Below are 22,093 nucleotides of genomic sequence, written 5' to 3'. Positions count from 1 at the left end.
AGAAAATCACACAGGCTTGAGCATCTGCAGTTATCTTGCTGTAACTGGTGCTTTTCGCTGGCAAATTCAAGGAGAATTCAGGTTTTGCATAAGGTAGAAAGCCATAAAAGCAGATACAGACTTTCAAGCTCAAACTGTAGCCCTTATACTTTACAGATATCCTTTTAAAAATGTAAGACACAAAATGCAAGAAAGCAAATGGCCATAGTCCAGCATCCCATTTTACAACACCTCAACCTCAGCATCCTTACATCACTGAAATCTTTTAAAGAGAAAGATAAAGATACCCTCTCTCATCAGGTGAAAGCAAAATTCTTCTGAAAACAGGAAGAAAAAAATCAAGGATTTTGCACTTTCCCCTAAAAATCTGCTGCTTCATATATAGAGCTGCAAACATAAATCAGCAGTTTGACCTGGCTTAAGAATCTGAGCTGTGTTTACAGCTTTAGATTTAAGCTCACCTCACATAAAGCAATCCTGAAGCATTATCTTAAAGATGTCTCATGTTTTTTCTACCATGCTGTTGTTGTTGTTGTTGTTGTCGGCTTTATTGATTCTTCTGTTTTAGAAATCCCAAGCCTGATCCTTACCTACTTTGTATACAAAGATTAAATCTTAAAGAGGAAGCTGGTTTAATTGCTATTGCTCTCACCTTTGCTATGCTATAATTTTCTAAATTGGTCTGGAAGCTCCCTAGTCTGAAAGGAAATAGCCTATATTATTATCACAGATTGTAGCAGAACATTATCCTTAACCTCCATTTTTCCACAGATTTTATCACAGCAATTCCAGGCAGACAGTGCTTGTAAGAGAATAACAAACACAGTGCAGGAGTGCAAACTTAGAGCAGCTTTGGATCCTGGACATCCACATTTGGACATACATTTCCAATGTGGTCTAAGAGTTGCCACCTGGGAACCTATTTCCAAAACTGCTGAAACTGGAGGGTCAATATTACTGAGTGCTTCTTAATGCCTAATTGCAAGGCTGAAGATGAAATGAAGAACTAAAGGACTAGATCAGCACTGTGTGCTTTCATTATTTGTATAGTCAGTGTTATTATATTGCCCAGACCACAGCAGTGTTTTGCACTTAGTTGTGTATTACATTTACTTGATTCCTTTTGTTCAATCCTGTTAAAAAAAAGTAATTTGTTGTTTTGTTGGCAGCCTGTGTTTGGAGTTGTTGGAGATGGTTAAGTATAGGAAACCTTGTGACTGTGGGCCAAGCAGAGCAGAAGACAACAGAGATAAATGAGAAAAAGAGTCTATATTGATGATGAAATGTCTAATTTTCCAGAAAGACTGATGTTTCCAGCTTTGGAATAATTACACTGCTGAAATCTTGATGGGCATCTTTCATCTTAAAAACAAAACAGAACTAATATTCTTTAATATATGAGTAATGCTCTCCTGAACAAAACCTGAGGGTATGTGAAATTGCAGCCCCAGGTGTAACTACAGCTTGTATGTCTGTGTATAATTTAGCTCTGTGTAAAAGCTGGCTAATCTATACCTCTCAGGCTGCACACAATATACCCATCACCCAAGCATGTTTTCCAGGTGAGACCCATCTTGCTTGACCAGCAACAGGGTTGTAGGGTTTGGAGGGCTACTGGGTCACCTGAAGTCCCCAGGTGTGGGAAAGGCTGATGTAGCAGCATTGATAAGGATCCTGGGTTGCTTCATAAATCAGCCAAGCCCAACCCTGTCCTGCTCTACCTCATCCTACAGGCTTCAGACTCTGAGCAGGAGACTTGCATCTTTTTCTCGCTGTGTGAATTGCTGCAAAGAGGTGAAGGACCTCATTAAGAACCAAGAGCTTTTTTAAGGCAAGAAGGGCATAGTGATGGGTACTTATTGGAGTAGCAGCTGGGTATTCAAAGACAGCCTGGAATAACACATTTGTACAATGGTGCAGTGGCATGGGTGTTAGTTCAGCCTTCTTAAAGTAACAGTATGATAGAGATGTCTGTAGTTCTGCTTTTTAATAAGGTGGGTGCTTGTGAGTCCAAGTTTTGGATTACTTAGAGTGGAGTGCCTTGGAAATTTCAGTCTTCTAAATAGTTCACTTCTGATACTTTGGTAGTGCTTATGGTATGTGCTGATACTGCCAGAGTGGTTTCATGTTCTTCTATCACCTTATGGTTCACAGAGGGTGTGGTACTAATATCCAATTTAATAACTTATTAATTCTAAAATTATTAATTACATATTCATTCTGACTCATTACCTAATTAAGCCCATTAAACTCAGCAAGAAAAACTGTCAGCTGACTTTCAGTTCTTTTAAGGCTATTAGACTAAGAAAGCATTGATCTAGTGGTACAGAACGCTGAAATGAATTAACAGGTGAGCTTGGAGACAAGAGAAAGGTCTTCTCACAAAAGGGAAAGCAGAATTCTGCTACCCAGAGGAAATGTCTGAGTTACAGTGCCAGATCCCTTTTTGTTGCACGTATCTGTGTAGTGCTGCTTCTTGCAACTTGGGTCAACAAAACTAGAACCCCAGCTTGAGTAGAAAGCTGCTTCAAAGACCACTGTGCTCCTATCTTGCTCCAAGTAACTCATGTAACAACTTGAAAGAGAGATTTAAACAGATTGGGCATCCCAAGAAGGATTCATTCTGCCCCTTTCGTGTCTGTCCTATGTCTTGGTCTTCGTGACCCCATCATAAATTTGGGTAATGTGTGATATGGAATTATAATGATAGATTATAAGTAATAAGACTAATAATAATTAGGTGTGTCTAAGTCTTAGATCCACCCTTATGTATAGAGTGTCCTTAGACAGGTTAGGTGGCTTTTGGGAATCAGCTGTGCCATAGTAAGGTGATAATTATGCCATACAGATGTAAAGAGAAACAAGGTTTGCAAGAAGCAGTGAGAGTATGATGTGGGATGATATGATGACAGCGAAATATGGCATACTTTATGGTGACTGAAACAGGGGAAGGTAGAGGAGCAGCTGGGCTCCCACACTGAGAGGCCAATAGGGGTGGAAAGCATTGAAACAAGCAGTGTAAAAGAAACAGGATGTGAGGGAGGTAGTTAAATGGTAGGCAAAGGAGGAAAGACCAAGAGTGAAGACCAAACTTTTAGAGAGATGCAGTATTATCAGAAATAATTGAACTGCTGCACTGGGGTGTAGAGGATGAGTCAAGACAGGGTCTTTTGGACTGCAGGTTCCTGAGAGCTCCACCCTGCCTATGAGCTCATTACCACCTTTTTCACAACACCTTTTGTGTGAGCCAGGCAATCAACAAAGCTTCTATCTCCGACCTGCCTCCCATCTTATCTAAGGTGTGACCCAGTTCACAAACTAATCTTCCAAGATATAGTAATTACATCTTCATATTAGATCAATAAAGTAGGGCACATACTAATGTCTGCAAGGTAAACTAGAAGATTTATAGGAGTTCCCATCCTGTCAAATGAAAAAATCATATATATGCACCAAACATTTGAGGGGCTCATTTTAGAAGGGTTTACAGAGCACAGGGAGCATGTATGGCCTGCTCATGTTCCAGGCAAATGGCCAGATGAGCCAGCTGAGCAGATAGCAAATCACTGTGAAGGTGAAAGCCTAGGGGCTGCAACAGGCAGATGGGTAAACCCTCTTCTCAGAGGCTGGCAGCTTCCCAGGGAGATTGGCAGGAATACAGGCTGCTTAGTGTGTTTTCATATGATGTTTTAACATGGCTGTAAAGTTTTCTGCAATCCCTTTTCTCTTTGATGAAGTGCCTGGGCAAACAATGGCATCTGGATGTGGCCACATGAGCTGCTTGTAGAATAAGGTTTGCATCCAGGTGTTTATGGACATCTGCCTCCACAGGTAAGAGCAAATCATTAAATAACAGCTCTCAAGACTTGGCAGGCCCAATAATGGGGAATTGGAGTTTAGCCAGCTTTCACATATCAGTTTTAGGGACAAGTTTACCTATGAATTTTATTTCACTTCTGTTAAACTGGGCTTTTAGCTTGCAAAGACTAGCAGAGGTGCCCAAGCATAACTGCAGTAATATTCTTGGGATGAAAATGACAATGCTTGCATTTAGAATGGTTGGGGTTTTTTTATTACTCCTCTTTAGAGGAACAAAAGCTTAGAACTGGGGAGGGAGAGAAGAGTGGAGAAGGGAATAGCTAAGGATTTTCCCTGAACTGAATCAAATAACAAGGGAAATTTGGGTGTCATTTGTTTTCATCTACTGTTTTCCAGCTGATACATCAACCCAGGAACTCCCAAAACCACATGCTATGTACTTAACAGGATGAGGAAGAAGTGAAAGCTGAAGTACAAGTGAAAATGAAACAGTCTGTGCATAAGGATGTGGCCAGAGCTGAGGGATGCAAGACAGAGTTGATTGTTTCCTCACTTCATGGGTGAGCAGGACTGACAGTTTTGTGTTTAATGTTTGCCATCTAAATTTCACCATTAGGTATCTGAAAATCAGGAGTAGAAAAGAAAGAAAATGAGAACCACACTGATAATGCAGAATAATTTTAATGGGAAGGGATAGAACAAAACTGCTAGGAAAAATAACAGTGTAAAAGGCACAATTCTAGACACAGATTCTGTCACTCATATGCTTGCATTAACCTCTATATTCAAGTAATAACTTTCATCAAATACTGTTTCCTTGACATTAGATGCAGAGGATCAATTTCTTTTTCCCCACACTTTTCTTGCAGAAACTAAAAGTCAGATACAAATGATGTGTATATTTATCCAAAGGAAAAGTGAACTTCCTGGTGACTGATTATCTCTAATTACCTGCCTGAGAATGTACCTGAGAGGGAGAACACCCTAGGAACTTAAGGTAAAGCATAATTTAAAGAAGATATGGGTTGGTCTGCTTTAAAGAGGCAGTAGGAGTCTACGAAGCCTTTGGGGTTGGTATCACTGTGTTATGCTTCTGGGGTCTCTTTGTCCTCATTTGCTGTTTCTGTATTTTCAGCTTCTGGCTTCTCCTTCTCTGGAGCATGCTCTTCACTCTTGCTCTCAGATGGTTGGTAGCTGCTGTTGCTGGGTCTGCTGCAAGGATGCATCCAGTGGGAAGAAAACACGTAGGAGCATCGTGGTGCACACTGAGGCACAGGTTTGGGGATGAAGCTATTTGCAGGTGGCTCTGAGCACAGGACTTCTGCTCTCAAAGATGTCAGCGGGGCTGGTGTACCTCCCTCCATAACTGCAGAACTTCCCACTACTGTCTCCTGTGGGCATGTGCTGATGATTGGCCCTGGGAATGTCACAACGACGGGAGGTGGGTATATAATGACTCTGGAGGTAGCGCAGGATATAACACATGGTTCATTGCAGCTGGTAGCAAGAGGCTGTGGGCACTGAGCGTCACATGAGTAGAGACTCTGTCCTGCATCCCACTGACCACCAAAGGACATCTTGGAGAAATGATGGTGAACCTGCAGCACATAAGAGACTAAAAATGTGTTTCTCAAAGCATTTTGCAACCTACTCTCTGCCCTTCACCCTGCAGCTCCTTGCAACTCAGTGATAACTCCTGCTCTCCTTCTTGCAGGGAGGATGAGGCAAATGACACAGCTGGGAACACACTGTGGTGGAGAAGGTACAAATCTATGGGACTGCAGCTCAGGTATTCCAGTTATAGAGTCTGTGCAGGTGATGTGGATGTAGCAGAGACAATGTGAGCTTATGATGTGAGGAAATGAAGCTCCCAGGTCATACAGGTTGTCCTCCCATACACCCTGTCACCCTGAGTCCTTCTTACTCTACCTCCACTCTCCCAAAAAGGACCTTAGGCCTCTGGGTTTAACCAGCCTTCATCCCATTTTGTCCCATCCATTGCCCCAGGACATTTGCATCTCTGCCCCTTCACAGTGCCTCTTTCTGCTTTTCCAAATACAGATCCTATCTGGGCAGCCACCAAGGACAACTGGAGAGATGCTGCAGCTGTGGCCAGAGACTTCAACACAGCCACTGCTGGGACCATAAAACCACTGGTCATACAAGAATGGGTATGAGATACCCCTGTACTGGAGAACATCCTTGCTGGGACTATGTCTCACTTACAGAGTCTGCCCAGCCCTCATTAGAGTAATTATGCACAATAGGATTCCTGTGCCTCTGGTGAGACTGTGTTGGGCACTGCATTGGTGTCCTGAGAAGTTTATGCAGACCAATGAGGCCATATCAAGCAGTACTGAAAGCCAAAACCATTACTGCAGCTCTGCAAGCTGGGGACAGCTGTGCAGGAGGTGGAAGGATATGACTTTGATCCCATTCTGCATGCTAGTGCCCAAGCTCCTAGTAAAATCTTGTCCCCAGGTACCTCCAGATGGTTTGCAGAGACCGTTCATGGCAGAGCCAAGAATATTATAGAGATTTTTGATGCCTACTTTTTTGCCTGGACCCTGAATCCATCTTTAAGGTCATGTAACTGGAACTGATTACAAAAATATACGATGGGATTTACCTGTCAAAGTTTAAAGCCTCATGATGTAAATGATCACCTATAAAGCAGCCACTTTATTTTTGTCCCTGGAGAAAAGCAGACTTGCAGAGTGCAGTCAAGCTCATTCAGAGGTAAGTGTTATTTAAATACGTTATGTGAAATGCCTGTTTCTATTCACTAAGAGGGAAAGGTTAAGGGGGATGTCAGTATTTATCTTGTCTAGCTTTTCAGATCTATCAGATGCTCTCATCAGAAAACCCCTGAAGTTATTGAGTAGGAAAAGAACTGTCCATCCAGACTTTCTTCTTCCCAATAGTGCAGTGATAAAGGTCTCAGCCTAAAGAGGGAGGGTCCAACCAGAGAGTAGACCTGTATGAATGGCCAGCTAAAAACTGTGGAGACATTGCTGCTTAGTGAATGAGTTCTCCATTTTAGCTGTGTTTTGCATGATTTTAGTCCCTTTTTATCCTTTTGAACAAGAAATCTTTCAGGTTTTATAAATTAAAACTTCTGGAAAACAAATCAGAGCATCTCAGATCTTAGAAAATGTTAAAATCAAGAAATAAAAATACTACTGTTATTGAGCAGCCTGATCTAGTAGAAGAAGTTTGGCTAGTTGCTGTGTGGTTGGACTAGGTGACCTTTAAAGGTCACTTCCAATCCAAACTATTCTGTGATAATGTATGCAACTAAATTTATAGCAGACTTTTGAAGAAAGGATCTTAATAAGACTTTTAGAAACCACAGTGGTTTGCTGTTAAACCCTGGCCTACATTAAAGCAATGTTTTACTCAATATAATTAGATTGAGGTGAATGGGACTTACCAGTAGTCCAGGAAGAAGTCAGAAATGGCCAGAGGAGCCCTGAATCCTTTGAGTTTTATATCCTTTCTTGATCTTCAGGAAGATGAGACAACCTTTGTGCATAAGGTCTTAATTACTCTCCAAACAATTTTTCCCGCATGTGTAACACTTATAATTACTATAATTATTTGAACACTGTTTACTGGCATTATTCAATTTTCTGTGGTACATACTGTTACATGCTGGGGGGTTCCCTTCATGTTCTCTTTTCATGGTCTGAATTAACTGGTGAAGAGATTCTACCACTTGTGCCTGTATTAATGTGGGGATGGAACCAGTTCTATTTTGTTCGGCTTTGACTTAAATGTTGACCAGGTGAGCAGTGGTTTGAAAACAGTAACTGCTGTATTACAGAAACATTGGCTGTATCTGCTTGCTAGATGTGGGATTTTACTTCATTCATTTAGAAGTCTACTGTAGCATTTAGCTGGAAGCACAGTGGGGTTCATCCATGTAAGTGGTTTGGAGGTGGAGGGAGAACAGAACTTTGCAGACAGTATATAGCCCATTTTTCTTCACAGTGACATTGATTTAATTATTTGCTTCCTGTCCTTTGTTTTACTGCTGTCACAGCTTCAGCTAAAGGATGCTCTGCTTAGGGATCCCCACTCACAATCCAGGTACTGACCAGCAGCTGAGCATCTGGTTCCAACCACCATGAGTGATTGGAGGGCTAAGAAGCATACCCACTGCAAGATGTCCTCTTATAGGAGACCAAAAGAAGGTAAGGTAATACTTTCTGCCGCAGTGAAAGAATGTAGCTGTCATTTACACTTACTGAGGCCAAGAGAAGTCACGGGCTTAAAGTGCACCAAGGGAGACTTAAGTAAAGTGAAAATACTTTAATTATGTGGCTTCTTATGTGCACAAATGGCTGAATTTTGTGGAGCTTCATTGATTTCTGAAGGATTGAGGTGGTTTCTCAGAGCTGAGTCATGTTCAGCTCTCACAAGCTTAGCTGAAGTTGCCCTTTAACCCATTGTGAAATGATTGCTTTTGCATGCAAACAGAAATGCATGTTTAATGAAAATGCAAGGTGCCTGGAGTTGCCAGGGCTCAAAACCAACATCCTGTTTATAAGAACAAGTAAGACACTTCCATCAAAAAAAAGCCCATCCTAAAGTTGCTGTTAGTCCTGAGGTGTTTGTCTCGGATAACATACTATTATAAAACACTTTGCATGCATAAACCAGTAATGAATAATTCTGAAAGGTTTTGATGTCCCCTGTTGTGTGGGAACTTCACCTCACCAAGTCTCTAGCTGTTTGGATTATTTTTTCCCAAAACCAGTGAAAAGTTACATAACACAAAGTTATCCAAAAAGCCAGGCCCCAAATTCACATCTCACAACAGAGGTTAACCCCACTGAGCCCTGTCACCAGAGGTTGTTGGTAATTTATGTTCAAAATCATATTTCATAGTATTTGACAATTTCAGGTAGTTTATGGATATTTTGGTGAATTCTGAACCAATTTCTGGTCATACTTTTCCTCCTTAAAAGTGAGAAAAGTGTCTGGGAAAAATGGGAATTCCTGTTTCTTTGTCACTTTACCTGCAAAGCAACCACCTTAGTGTGGAGCTTGTCTTTGCTCTGAACACTCATTTGGTGAATGAAGGTGGTAATAAATTGTCCCTTCAGTGTTTTCTTATCCATGGCAAACATACCCAGCTCTCCCAACCTCCCTTTTCTTGCCAGTTTTCAGTGCCCTCACCACCCTGCAGCCTCCATCAGACTCACCTCTGCCCATGCCTCCTGTGCTGAGCCCCTAGAACCAGCCATGGAGGTCTGGATGGGGCTTCCTAAATGCCAACTGGATGGGAATCAACACTTTCAGCCTGCTGCTTGCTGGCTATGCTCTCCTTCAGCCTGCAGTTGGCTCTCACAACCACAGGGCTGCAGCACTGCCTTATATTTGGGCAACCAGGTCCTGTTTTTTGCAGGGCCCATGACCCCCCCAGTAGCAGATGGTTTCCGTATGGTGAGCGAGAGCAGGACTTGCTGCCAAAGCGTTTAGCGTTTGGAGAGAGGGAACAAGACAGCGTAAAACTCTCCTCATGCAAAGAACCATTAGAAGTTCAAGCATCATTTAGTGGTGGCTTTGAGATATCAGGGGTTTATATTGAGTAACCCCTTCCTCAGGAGCTAAACCACAGCAATAGAAGCTTAGATTTTTAAAAGGAAACCCTTTTCTGCTGGTCAATGCCATCTTCTCCATGCTAACTGAAGGGAGTCTGCATCCTTTCAGGACCAAATAAGACTGATATCAGCAGAGCCTTTTAAGCTTTCCAATTGGGATAAATGCAGGTGGGAGAGCTTCCCCTGGGTCTGGTCTGTGCCAGTTTTGTGCCTTAATTGTGAGCCTCTTAATAGACCTGATATAAGAAACTGATTGATCCCATGTGGGGTAGTCAGAAGGGAGCTGCTGGATCAGGCTTTTCTTCTCTTTTTTCCATTTAATTCCACAGTGTCAGTGATTTACCAGAAGTTACAATGAATTCTCTCTCTCCATGGGGAGCAAGACTCCTAATCCTGGAGGACTGGTAGCATCAGTCTCTGTTCATACAGGCAAATCTATTGCTCCATTAGTAAAAGGAGTCTACAGAAATCCTGCTTGGTCTGTTTGAGCTGCTGCAGAGGAAGCCAAGGAGATAAGGAGATGGGTTTTCTGTAGGGATATGCTCTGGGAACTGGCTGAGCAGAGCAAGGCAGTGAAGCAGTGATGGGAGGAGATACCAGGTCTCCCACTGCACCTTTAGGTGGTGGCAGAGCTGCTGCTTCCACAGGAGCACCTCCTGGGCGAGACTGTGGTATGGGGCAGGTGTGCAGAGATGTGTGCATTGGGACCTTATTGCTTATACAAATATATGTATTAGGAAATCAAAACATTGATCAAGCATGATAACTATTTCTTTCTATGTGAAAATATTGTTGTCAAGGAACAGCTGAAATTGAGTTTGTTTTCCCTCTGGTTGCAGTTTTGTAACCACAGACTCTTGATGCTGATCACCTATCCACTGCATCTTTTGATGCAGACAGGTCACAGCATCAAAAGAGACCTTCTGAGTCTTATCCCCTCATCCTCCTATGCTAGGGACTATCCCACACAACCCATTGGATAATCTGCTCTGCAGTGATTTGTCCAGGGACAAAACTTGCCCCGGTCCCAGGGTGCAGGGCTGAAAGTTCATGGAAATGGTGTGTGCTTCCCCACAACATTGATGTGACAGAGCTAAGCCTGGAGAGACAGGAAACTTCAGTCTGGGGCTCCTAAGTAGTCTCATTGCTTTAGCCAAGCCTTCTCCTAAGTGCCAACCTGTGCTGCTGCTTCTGCTATGTCTCTGGGTAACTTTTCAGGACCAAGATCTGCTCCCACAGGTGGTAAATCTAGTCCTAAAAGCATGACTACTGCCATTATTTTACACAAAGAAGTGGTATAACAACAGAGAAGAGTTTGGGTTTGTTTTTTGTTTGGTTTGTTGGGTTTTTTATTTCTCCCCAGTAGTAGGTATTAGAAACAGTTTCTTTAAAAAAGGAAATAAATCAGGCAGAGAGTAGGAAGCCAGATGAAACCTGAGTTTAATAGGAGAGGTACAACCAGGGAATGTAGTTTGATCCAGTAACAGTAAAAACCTCTTGGGGTGTGAACACTGTAAGAGAGTTGTATCCATTTGAAGTTCAAAGCTTGAGCAATTGCCCAGGGTTATTTAATTTCTCACTAACATCTTTTTTGTTGCAGGAATAACCCAAGTGTGGCCAAATCAAAAACAGTGTGCTCTACGATTTTAACATAGTTACAATGGGGGGTACAGTAGGGCTAAAGCTTCTCTGGGGTTTAGGAACAGGAGCAGGGGGAGTAAAATAAAATACCTTAGACCTCAGCTACATAGCTCGCTGTTTTTCAAACCTACTTCTTTATCTCCTTTACCACAGACATTTTGGACCACAACGACTCTTCTTGGAGTGGCCTGAACGTTTCACACCCCCCGAGTGATGGTGCGTTGAGTGGTGGGTGGTCCGTGGGTAGAGGCACTTGGACTTGCTTAGGTGTTGTGTCGATGTGCTCTTGTGCTTGGTTCCCTCCTGCGGGGGCAAGCACTTACTTGTTTGTTGCTGTGAGGAGCACTCCTTTATTCCCTGTCCAGGGGAGCATTTGGGCACGTCTGGCTGCGGCACTGACTTGGTTACTTGCTGCTGGGAGGAGCAGGTGGTGACGCACTCCTGTGTTGGGTAACCCTTCATGCACTTCTGGTGGGGGAACCCCTTCACACACTCTTGCATGAAAGACTCTGTTACGCACTGCTGTGGGGGGCACTCGGTGGCTCCACGCAGCGGTGGGGAATAGCCACTGGTCATTCCCTGCAGGGACCGGAGCTCGGTGCCATACCTTTGTGATGAGCACTTGGATATCTTCTGCGACCGGCATTCATTCTTGCACGAGGATGAGTACCTGATCCCACACGGTGGGAACCTGAGTTTGCGTGGCTCTGGGCACCTGGGTGCGCATGGTGGGAGGCTCTTGGCCACATGCTTTTTCTCAGGGTAGATGGTCTCACAGGGCTGGAAACATGGTGTTGTGCTCAGCCGCACGCTGGGCTTCCTGCAGGGCAGGAGGCGAGTGGTCTCACAAGGCTCAGGGTACAGCAGGACACATTGCTGTACATAGGGTGGACAAGACAGCAGAGGTGTCTGGGTCACACTTGGCTGTGGGCACACATAAGTGAAAGGCTGAGTGTAGCTTTGCCATCTTGGCATCGGACTCTTGATCACACTGACTGGGTGGCATGTGGTGCTGCATACATCTTTCTGGGGTGTGCACTGTTGGATGCTTTCAGTGAAATAGCCCGATCCTGGCAGGTACAGATGTTTGTACCGCTCCCCATAGTAGTGCATGGTCACACAAAGCACTTAGGCCTGAAAGAAGCAGGAAAAAGACAGACAGTTCACATAGGCATTGGTTGATTTCTGTGACGCAGGACCCAGTTTCTGACAGGCACCTCAACACACAGACTCACACCCTGGCTCACCTGAGGGTCAGAGGCTCTCTGTGACTCAAAACCAGGCTGGGATTACCCAGGTGAGTAGAGTCTGTTCTCAGCTTGTTCCTTCACACCCTTCTCTTAAGGGCACAGAAACAACCAGGATTGGAGCCAAGCAAACTGGAAAGTTTTCATGCCACCTTTCGAAGGCCAGTTAAGTGCCCATCAGAGCATTTCACCCTTTTGACCCTCTGCCTTACTTCCTGGAAACCTTCTGTGTCCCCACTGGGACAACTGTTCAAGGTTATGTCCTGCAACTCCCAGGTACCAGAGATGAAAGGCAAGCCAAAATTAAAGGTGTGTCCATGCTGTAACACTCAGGTGTGGCTGCAGTTCACACAGGCAAACCCAAGCTGAGCCTAAATTAGCTAGTTGAGGGTAAGGATAGGTTTGTGGCAGCATGGACCTCATCAGCTCAGCACGTACAGCCTGCCTATTGAGTCACAGTCCCACAGGGGTCTGCTGGGCTGGCAGTGTGCAGAGCATGTGTGTTCTGAGCATGCTACCATAGCATCAGCTTTGCTGCCTCTCAAGCCTTGCAGTCCCAGATTCATATAAAATAGTTTGTGTAGGCATCTTTAAGAAAAGAGAAAATACAACAGGATCATGTCTGAGTATTTGGTGAAATGAGAGCAAGAAATGAGAAACTATGAAGGCAAAGACTTAGCTGGTATTAACTGCTCAAGTGTCACTGAGCTGAATGAATTACACCCATTTAAAGCAGCCTCCAGCGCTGCACTACAGTCATACCAAGTCATAATGTACTGGTTTTGTTATGGTAAGCTAAAGATCCACTGTCACAATGCCTGGCATAACAACTCTGAGAGTGAAACCTCATCCTGGCAGCCCTGCTTAGAGCAGCAGAAAGGTTAATCTAGATGAGACCCCGTTCCCAGGGGAGGGATCAGGTGGCACCATCTAAAGGTCCACACTTCCCTCCTGAAACCACTTGACTTTGTCTTGACCCTGGGAGTTGCAGCATAAACCATCCCACTTCATTCTCCACCCTGGAAAACACCAGTTTCAGGGAGTTTCTGTGGTTTTAACAGGCATATTTTGAGCACAATAGGTACTTCAACCACTGAGATGTGGAAGGTTCTCTGTTTGAAAATGTTTTCCTTATTTCAACATTGTTTGGAGACTAAGGCATATAATTAAAAAATGTAAAGAAGCTGCAGTTTCTAACACCTCGACTTCTGTCTATAACTACAGTAAGGTGTTTTATCCTCCAAAAGCCTGTCACTGGGTGACTATTAACAATAGCAATGCTGTGCGTTCCAATCATTAGGAAAAACTTATCACTACAATTATAATCATCAACTAATAAAAACAACCAGATGAAAAACAATGATAGCAATTACTACTAAATACTAAAGTGATGCTCATCAAGATAAAAAGCTTCTAAAGTTGGGGGGAGTATTTGCTTCCAAGGGCTTGTTTGCATCTCAGACTCGTTTGTATCACTGTTAGCCTAGATGGAGATTTAAACATAGTCAGGCTCAGCTAGAGAGTCTCTTTGTTGACCTTCACATTGGCACTGATCTTAAAAGTTGCTTTGCTTAGGTTCCATAAAACAGCAGCAAATTTCTCCATGTCACTTCCTTTAGAGGAGTTGCTCATACCTGCTGTCAGCATCAAGCTCTTTATGTAGTCAGTAGCCTCCTTTGGATTAGAACTAACAGAAAGCATACAGAAGCCCACAGATCCCACTCCTGACTTCACAGTCCATTGGGAAGTGCTTTCCCAATATTCTCCAGTTTAGCACAGAGGAGATGCTCCAGTACTTAGAGCTGTGCATGCCGATGCTGAAGGCAGCATCCCTCAGAGGATGCTTCTCCGTGAGAACACACGCAGAACCTCTGCCTGCTCCGGCCACCCAGGAATAAAACAGCATTTTTCAGGAGCTCCATTAAAAGCCAGACTTACCCACTTCATCAGTGAGACCAACTGGAGAGAAGTGCCTAGGAGAGCCCCACGATGGCAGAGCTTTTATACAGTGAATAAGTGCCCTAGGGGAGTGGGGCGGTTTGGCTGGGTGATGCTCTAATTGCCTGCCAGTCCTGGATGAGCCACGTGCAGCTTCATGCCGGCGGGAATGGCTGTCCTTGCTCTGTGAGGTTGCCATCACCACCAGGTACTGTCGGGACATCTGTGAGCTCCATGAGTTGGAACCTCATGATCCAGCATGCTGAAGCAGCGAAGCACCTGGGAGGCGGAGGACACCCCATGCTCATGGCCTCTGTGCTCTGAATCCCCATGCACCTTGCCAAAGCATCGCTGCATGCCCATTGCAAACCCAGGCCAGCTAAAATACACCTTTCCACCCAGAAAAGGATTGCAGTTGAGACCACCAAAGGGACTGTTCAAGGGACTTCTCATTTCCGTGCCTAATCCATTTAGTGCCTTTGAAAACACCATCCAGGAAGGACTCTTGGCAACTTTTTGCCAAGACCATAATTACTGTGGCATGCAGACTTCCTTCACTTACACAGGGAGCCCAGGGAAGAGAGGGATGGTTTGGAGTGAGAAAGCCTTGGGCTAAGGCAAGATGGTTACTAAAAAGGACTTGCCATGAAGTGAATGAGCTGCTGAAAGAGATGACGCTTTTCCGGCACAACAAAGAAGAGAAAGGACAAGCAGGAGCCTGGGGAAAGGCGGCTGAATCAAACCCATTCTTGTCCTGAAAACACAAATCCTATTTCCTGCTTTGCTGCACAGTCTCTGCACCACTCATCCCTCCCTTTGTTCCCTGTTTACGCCACAAAGGAACCCAAAGGAAAATTAACAGTGGCATGAGCAGAAGTGCCAATAGGAAATGCATTCTTACGTAGTCATATAGGCATAAGCGAAGGCTCTGGGTTTTATTTTCCTTTAATCTGACACCTATGACTTGGATTCCAGCATGCTGGGAATTCAAGTGAGGTCCCACACATTGAAATAGACAAAAAGTGAAATAAGTTAACTTTTAACGGAGTAGGTGGACAATTTTTCACCAATGTGAAGCACTGGGAATGTTGCTGGGTTGTCATCTCTAGAGGTATTTTAAAGCCGTGCTTAGGAGCACGGTGGACTTGGCAGTATTGTGTTGATGATTTGACTCAATGAACTTAAGGGTCTTTTCTAACCTAAATTATTTGAAGCAAAATATTGATCTCCATCTTATGAACCACTCAGTAAATTTTCTATTTTTATTTTCACTGGAAAATTCAGAAACCTGAAGGTAAATTTGTTATTTACATTTCTGATTTAACAAACAAAAAAAGTCTCCCTCACTCTCATAGAAAAAAATACAAAGTGTGTTTTTTCCCAGTTGATGCCAACAACTTTTACTGTCTTTCACTCCCCGGAACTATAATGCCTTTTTTTAATGTTAAATGACCTGACCTAAGATTTTGGGAATCAAGCTGGCGTCAGAGAACAGGTAAGCGGATTAATACAGTTTTTACGAGGTCTATAAATCCAACTCCTGGGCAAGCTCCAGATCAAGTAGCCTTCAAGTAATGTTAATATTCAGTTTAGTGTTTCCAATACAGGTAGCAGAATACTGACCCGATGATAACATCATGCTCCGTCATCCAAATGTTCTTAATTAGCATCTGTAAAGTCCTTTCATCTCAGAGAGACGCATAGAGCCACATGGGGCATTGTTGAAGGGGGTATTATTATTTGCAGTTAAGGACAGGGGAAACTGAGGCACATTGCACTGTGGTCATTTGGTGGTGCAGAGTGAGTCAGAGCCAGGGTCAGGGCCAGACTTTGTCCCAACCACCTTCAAAACAAGCCCCGTGCACCCTGTGAGGTAAGGTTCTGCACCACCTGGCTACCCATCACCACCAGGAAGGTTTCCCCAAGGATTCCCTGGGCTCTGGAACCTATGGAAAAGCCACAATGATGTGAGAACTCCTCAGAAGGCCACCCTATTGTTTATTTTTTGGTTTTAAAGGGGACACAATGTGTTGGATTGTGAGAGCATCCCTGGCTCTTGAGGGTGGAAGGAAGGCCGTGGTCACTGCTGCTGTTGAGTGCTGCCTCTCTGGTCCAAAGCATCACCACTGCATATTCAGGAGAAGGTATGAAAAGGGTTTGGTCCCCCATGACCCACTGAGCTCCCTGGGGAAGCAGCCAGATGCCACCTTGACATTGCTAGATGCTCAGGTCTTGGACATGTCCTTGCCTTCAGAGGGCAGCCTGCAGTGACACCCCAAGGTCGCTGAGCAAGGGTGGAGCAGGGCAGGATGCAGGGCAGCGTCCCAGGCCTAGTCACACCCTTCTCTTTGTCTTGCAACACTTGTTTTCAGCCTTCAAATACGCACAATCTACTTAGCATGAGTTACTACTCGTTCTCCTAATGATAGGGCATATTACCGGATTTTTCTGGTTTTTAGACTGGATTCACTGTATTTAATAAAGAAGAACCACGAGAGGGGAAAAAGACAAGATACTTAATCTCAGGTCAGACAACTTTATTTAAGTATATATATGTATAAGTATACATATATATGTGTTTTATTTCAGTATATATATGGGGTTTGTTTTCAATGTGTAGAGTACACATCTTCAAGCAACATAAAGAATATGGTTAATTGCTTTTACAGCTCAAACTTTTCTAAAACAAGTCGTGCTACAACTTTCAGTGTTATTTCAAACACTTTCATTTGGTTAAGTTGTGTTTTCAATACTCATGAAAGCAACCAAGTGAATAAAAACTTTCACATATGAAACTTCAGCAAGCATCAGCTTCACCAAACCAGGAATCCTGCCTTGTCCTGGGACTCTACTGAAGTCAACACAGAGTCAGTGTTTTAAAGCAGGAGGCTTTCTGGCCACCTTCTGAAATGAAGGCTATTGAAGTAAGATTCATACACCGTTTGCTTAGCAAATTTACTTTTGGCTTCCAAATCTGGGCATGAAAACAGATAGCTTTTTTATAGTTCACTGGTTTGGAGAACTTGCAGCCTCATGGAATCCAAGGTAATCTGAACATTGTCTCCTAAGGACTAAACCTAGAGTTGGGCACAGGCCACCCCTTCACTGGCCACACCACCGGTCCTTTTGGTACTGTAGTGATCTGGAGTCCTTAGACATTTCTATTTCTTTATATATATATATTTAAATCATTATTCATTTTAATTACATGAGAATTTAATAGCATCCCACTAAACTATGCCTTGCAGCAGATAAAGACACAAGCATAGGTACCTGGAGTGCAGCCATGGATATAATATCACACCCTATGGCCCAAACAAGAGCTGAGCTACAGGGAAAGCACTTGAAAACAGAGATAAAGCAGATTTAAGCAACAGGAGCTAGTTGGTAGGTTGTACGAGGAGATAAATAACCCCTGCCTATCCCAGGAGTTGTACCCAGCTCTTTTCCTGTGGGTCTTTCTTTCCCTTATCCTTTTTACCAGGGCCATTTGGAGGCAGAGCAGTACTTTTTAGCATGGCTTGAAATCTTCACTCCACCTGACTGACACTGCTGCTGTGGCACACACTTGGTGGCACATTGCTGTGTAACACACTTGGTGGCACACTGCTGCTGTGGCACACACTTAGTGGCACACTGCTGCTGTGGGACACACTTGGTGGCACATTGCTGCTGTGGCACACACTTAGTGGCACATTGCTGCTGTGGCACACACTTGGTGGCACATTGCTGCTGTGGCACACACTTAGTGGCACACTGCTGCTGTGGGACACACTTAGTGGCACACTGCTGCTGTGGCACACACTTAGTGGCACACTGCTGCTGTGTAACACACTTAGTGGCACACTGCTGCTGTGTAACACACTTAGTGGCACATTGCTGCTGTGGGACACACTTAGTGGCACACTGCTGCTGTGGCACACACTTAGTGGCACACTGCTGCTGTGGCACACACTTAGTGGCACATTGCTGCTGTGGCACACACTTGGTGGCACACTGCTGCTGTGGCGCACACTTAGTGGCACACTGCTGCTGTGGCACACACTTAGTGGCACACTGCTGCTGTGGGACACACTTAGTGGCACACTGCTGCTGTGGCGCACACTTAGTGGCACACTGCTGCTGTGGCGCACACTTAGTGGCACACTGCTGCTGTGGGACACACTTGGTGGCACACTGCTGCTGTGGGACACACTTAGTGGCACACTGCTGCTGTGTAACACACTTGGTGGCACATTGCTGCTGTGTAACACACTTAGTGGCACATTGCTGCTGTGGCACACACTTAGTGGCACATTGCTGCTGTCGCACACACTTAGTGGCACGCTGCTGGTGCGGGACACACTTGGTCTCACACTGCTGCTGCGGGATACAAGTTGTCTCACACTGCTGTGGGACACAAATGGTAGCACAATCAGTGTCACACTGCTGCGGGACACACTTGGTCACACACCTGGTTGCACACTGCTGCGGGACATACGTGGTGGCACACTGCTGCGGTGCAGAAGAGGTCACAAAGCGATGTGAGACCCATTTGGTTGCACGCTGCTGTGGGACGCACGTGGTCACACACCTGGTTGCACATGGCTGCTGTGGGCTGTATGTTGTCACACACTGTTGTGGGATGCACTTGGTTGCACACTGCTGCTGCGGGATGGCCTTGGTCAGGTACGGCTGCTGTGGCACACATGTGGTCACACATCTGGTCTCACACTGCTGTTGGGGGGCATAGGCGGTCACACACTTGGTTGCACATTGTTGTGGCACAGCCTCAGTTGCACACTGCTGCTGTGGCACACACTTGGTCACTCTCGGCTGCTGCAGCATGCCTTCCGTTGCACACTGCTGCTGTGGCACACAGGTTGTCACACACCGAGTTACACATGGCTGCTCTTGGATGTGTTGGGTCACACACTGCTGCTGTGGCACACACTTGGTCTGATACCGCAGCCGTGGCACACACTTGGTCACACTCTGCTGGTGGGAGAAGCTGGAGGACATGATCCGCTGCCGGGGGATGCAGGGGGTCACATATTGTGGTGTGCATAGTGTCGAGTGCCAGGTAGGCACTGGCAGATGTCTGGCAGTATATACTGGTGAGCACTTGATGGGGATGGAGTTCTGGTAGACTGGAGGGAGGCACTGGTGTAGGTAGCACGACATCTTGGTGAGGCTTTGGCAGGATAGGAATGGCACGTGAGAAAGCAGAGCCTTCAGAGAGGCTGTTTCTTGTGGTCCTGCTGCTGCCCGTGCCTCGGACTGGCTTGTTTCACAGGGTGCTGGAGACACGTCCCGCCTATGCCATGGTCTCAAAACCACAGCAGCAGCAGCTGAAGACCCAACCCATCATTTTTAACTCTGAAACATAGCATCAAGTCAAACAGTGGGGAAATTCAGAGACACGTAGCACCAAATATCTCCCTCCCCATCACCGCACGTCCATGGGGGAGAACTAATCTTGGAGGTCAGCAGAGGAACGGCTGATCTCAGAACTGTCCTTCAATCACTGAATCCAATTTTCCCTTCCTCTGACCTCTTACTGATGCATTGAGAAAAAGGCCCAACCCAGAAACGAGGTCTGAAGCTGTCGTCACATCTGCCATAGCAGGAGAGACAAACAGCACTCGAGGCTCTTCTGTTTGATCTCATAACACCATGGGCTGATAGAGGTCCAGAGTTCAGTCCCAGCATCACAAGGTTCATGCTCATTATGGAACCAAAGCCTATTAAAAGGTAGTGATACCACAACTGAACACAAACCCATTTACAGCTCTTTTAGCATTACCATTCCCTGGTACACCAAAGCTGCTCTGACTGTTGTCAGGCACCCCCAAAAGCAAACAATAATAGCAGCACCCCAGTTACTGCTAACAAACTTTCCTTCCATTGTTTTGGATTGCCTTTTGAACTCAGAGGCCCAGCTGAAGACACCAAGAGCACACTGCTACTCCAACACAGCAATTCAAGCCAACTCATTTTAAAAACTTCTCCCATAGACCATTTTTAATATGTTAAAAAGTAGAACTAAATCTGCATTTCGGCAGCTACGGAGGCTCAGCACAAACTGGACTTACCCAGCTCCCTGGTGAGAACAGCTCAGTGGTGTGACCAGTGATCTCTAATAGAAGGAGAGCTTTTATATAGCTACTAAACGTGCCTTGAAGGTATGAGGTACCCATGACATAGCCTATTAGCTCCTATGCAAAAGCTGTCCTGTGTGCAACACTCGGAGTGACTAGCATCAGTGTACTCATCCCTGAGGATGAGTAGTTGAATGTTAGCTCGCCATAGTAAGAATAATTACCTTTAGTATAATCCTCCCTGGCATGTTCATACTGAAAGGTATTTGGAGAGGCAGTAGCAGCGGCATCCCCTGCCTCAGGGGTTTTGCAAGGCAGGAGTGCACCAAATAACACTGGTAATGGCTTTCAGAGGTCTCACTGGAACAAGGCTTCACAGTCCCTGGCAATGTCTTGGTGGTCCCCATGAAATGATGCCATCCCATCACTCAGCCTCTTTCCACACACATGTGGCATTGTTTCATGCTGTGAGAGCTGCGCTGACTGTTGCATGTCCTTCTTCATCTTTAATCCCTGGTTAGAGCTTCTTATCTGCCCTGTAAGGCCCAGCAGCCAGGGTCAGTTGTGTTTGCAGGCTGGACATAGGGCACTGGCTTATCTAAGAAAAACAGGAGCTCCCAGTAAAGTTCAGATTATTCCCTTGGGCAGATGCAGTTCATCATCCACAGATAACTTCATTTTTAGCTTGTGTAGCTCCGGAGAGCACATGGCCATTGGTATCCTGACGGTCCCATGATTCCAGTGCAGTCACCTGTCATCAGAGCAATGAGAATACACAGGCCAGTGACTCTCAGATGAGTGGAAAAGATGAGCTACAGTCATGTTTGATTGCAGACCTTGCACAACAAGCTCAGGTGTCAAAGCTGTGACCGGCAACACAAGAGGCCACAAAAAGCACCAGGAGCAGATAAACTTCCTCCACACTTGCAGGTGACTTTCTCAGTGAGTCAACTTCTTATCACACACTGTGCCTAGATTAAAAAGACTGGTTAGAAAATTTAGAGATTAATTCTTTGAAGTCATTGCTGATCTGATCAATGCTTTCATGTGTACATTGTCACATGAAGTATCTTCCATAAGTGACAATTTCTTCCTGCTGACTATAGGGAGAGCTGAGGGGGACTAGTGCAGAGGAGTGCTCAACCCACTGGCATGTAATGCTCATTGAGATCACACACTCCAAGGAGATCACTTCCTGAGTATGTTCATTAAAACCCATGGTTTCTTGTGAATTAGAGAAATGGCTCTGCCCAGATGGGCTTTGAGGCAAATAAAAAGGCCCATAAATTATTTTGTAATGAAACTGAATAATAAAGTTTAGGTATTCTTGGACAACTACACCCCACACTGAGGAAGAATCACAGAGAGTGAAATTCTCTCTTTACCATAAGCTTCTCCAGTAAGAATGAATCCTGCCCCTTGCTGGTTAGCACTGAGTGTGTTCACCTTTGCCTGAACCACAAGTAATGTGTCTTTGTTGTGTCATCACTCTTGCAGAAATTGGTTCTTTAATCCAAAGCCATAACTCTTCATTGCTTTTTAGCTCTATAGGTAGCTATGATCCTCCCTGTTAACCAAAGTGAGCCGCTCACATTTGTATTATTTCCCTTCACACTGTCTCAGCCTTCAAACAAATCCTTGTTTCATCCCATACTTCACTGTAACACCATGTACCTGCCCAACTCACTTAAAGCCCAGGTGAACTTTAATTTTCTGGTCACAACATTGACTTTTGTCTCATCTTAACACCCAGTAGTGT

At 44.8% G+C, this 22,093-nt stretch overlaps 2 protein-coding genes and 2 long non-coding RNA genes across 4 annotated transcripts; 1 reads left to right on the top strand and 3 right to left on the bottom strand.

Annotated features, from left to right (window-relative positions):
• The first annotated feature begins 1,730 nt into the window (after positions 1 to 1,730).
• Positions 1,731 to 4,817, top strand: LOC115947559 (uncharacterized). The gene is made up of 3 exons (XR_004081466.2): positions 1,731 to 1,794; positions 3,738 to 3,831; positions 4,216 to 4,817. It is a non-coding gene; the product is annotated as an uncharacterized lncRNA (long non-coding RNA).
• Positions 4,482 to 7,361, bottom strand: LOC115947558 (uncharacterized). The gene is made up of 2 exons (XR_004081465.2): positions 7,253 to 7,361; positions 4,482 to 5,417 (listed from the first exon to the last, which is right to left on the bottom strand). It is a non-coding gene; the product is annotated as an uncharacterized lncRNA (long non-coding RNA).
• Positions 7,362 to 10,844: 3,483 nt separating this feature from the next.
• Positions 10,845 to 14,321, bottom strand: LOC106023613 (uncharacterized). The gene is made up of 2 exons (XM_013130627.3): positions 14,255 to 14,321; positions 10,845 to 12,203 (listed from the first exon to the last, which is right to left on the bottom strand). Exon 2 carries the CDS (start codon positions 12,180 to 12,182, stop codon positions 11,214 to 11,216), a length of 969 nt encoding a protein of 322 aa, XP_012986081.2. The 5' UTR covers positions 12,183 to 12,203; positions 14,255 to 14,321; the 3' UTR covers positions 10,845 to 11,213.
• A 2,452-nt stretch (positions 14,322 to 16,773) lies between these two features.
• On the bottom strand, positions 16,774 to 20,426 carry LOC106023612 (keratin-associated protein 10-7-like). The gene is made up of 2 exons (XM_013130626.3): positions 20,329 to 20,426; positions 16,774 to 19,612 (listed from the first exon to the last, which is right to left on the bottom strand). The coding sequence occupies exon 2, from the start codon at positions 19,415 to 19,417 to the stop codon at positions 17,732 to 17,734; it is 1,686 nt and encodes a 561-aa protein (XP_012986080.2). The 5' UTR covers positions 19,418 to 19,612; positions 20,329 to 20,426; the 3' UTR covers positions 16,774 to 17,731.
• Between the last annotated feature and the right edge of the window lie 1,667 nt (positions 20,427 to 22,093).

This window comes from Melopsittacus undulatus (assembly GCF_012275295.1).
Source record: "Melopsittacus undulatus isolate bMelUnd1 chromosome 20 unlocalized genomic scaffold, bMelUnd1.mat.Z SUPER_20_unloc_1, whole genome shotgun sequence".
NCBI lineage: Eukaryota > Metazoa > Chordata > Aves > Psittaciformes > Psittaculidae > Melopsittacus > Melopsittacus undulatus.
This window is presented reverse-complemented; position numbering and strand designations above follow the sequence as displayed.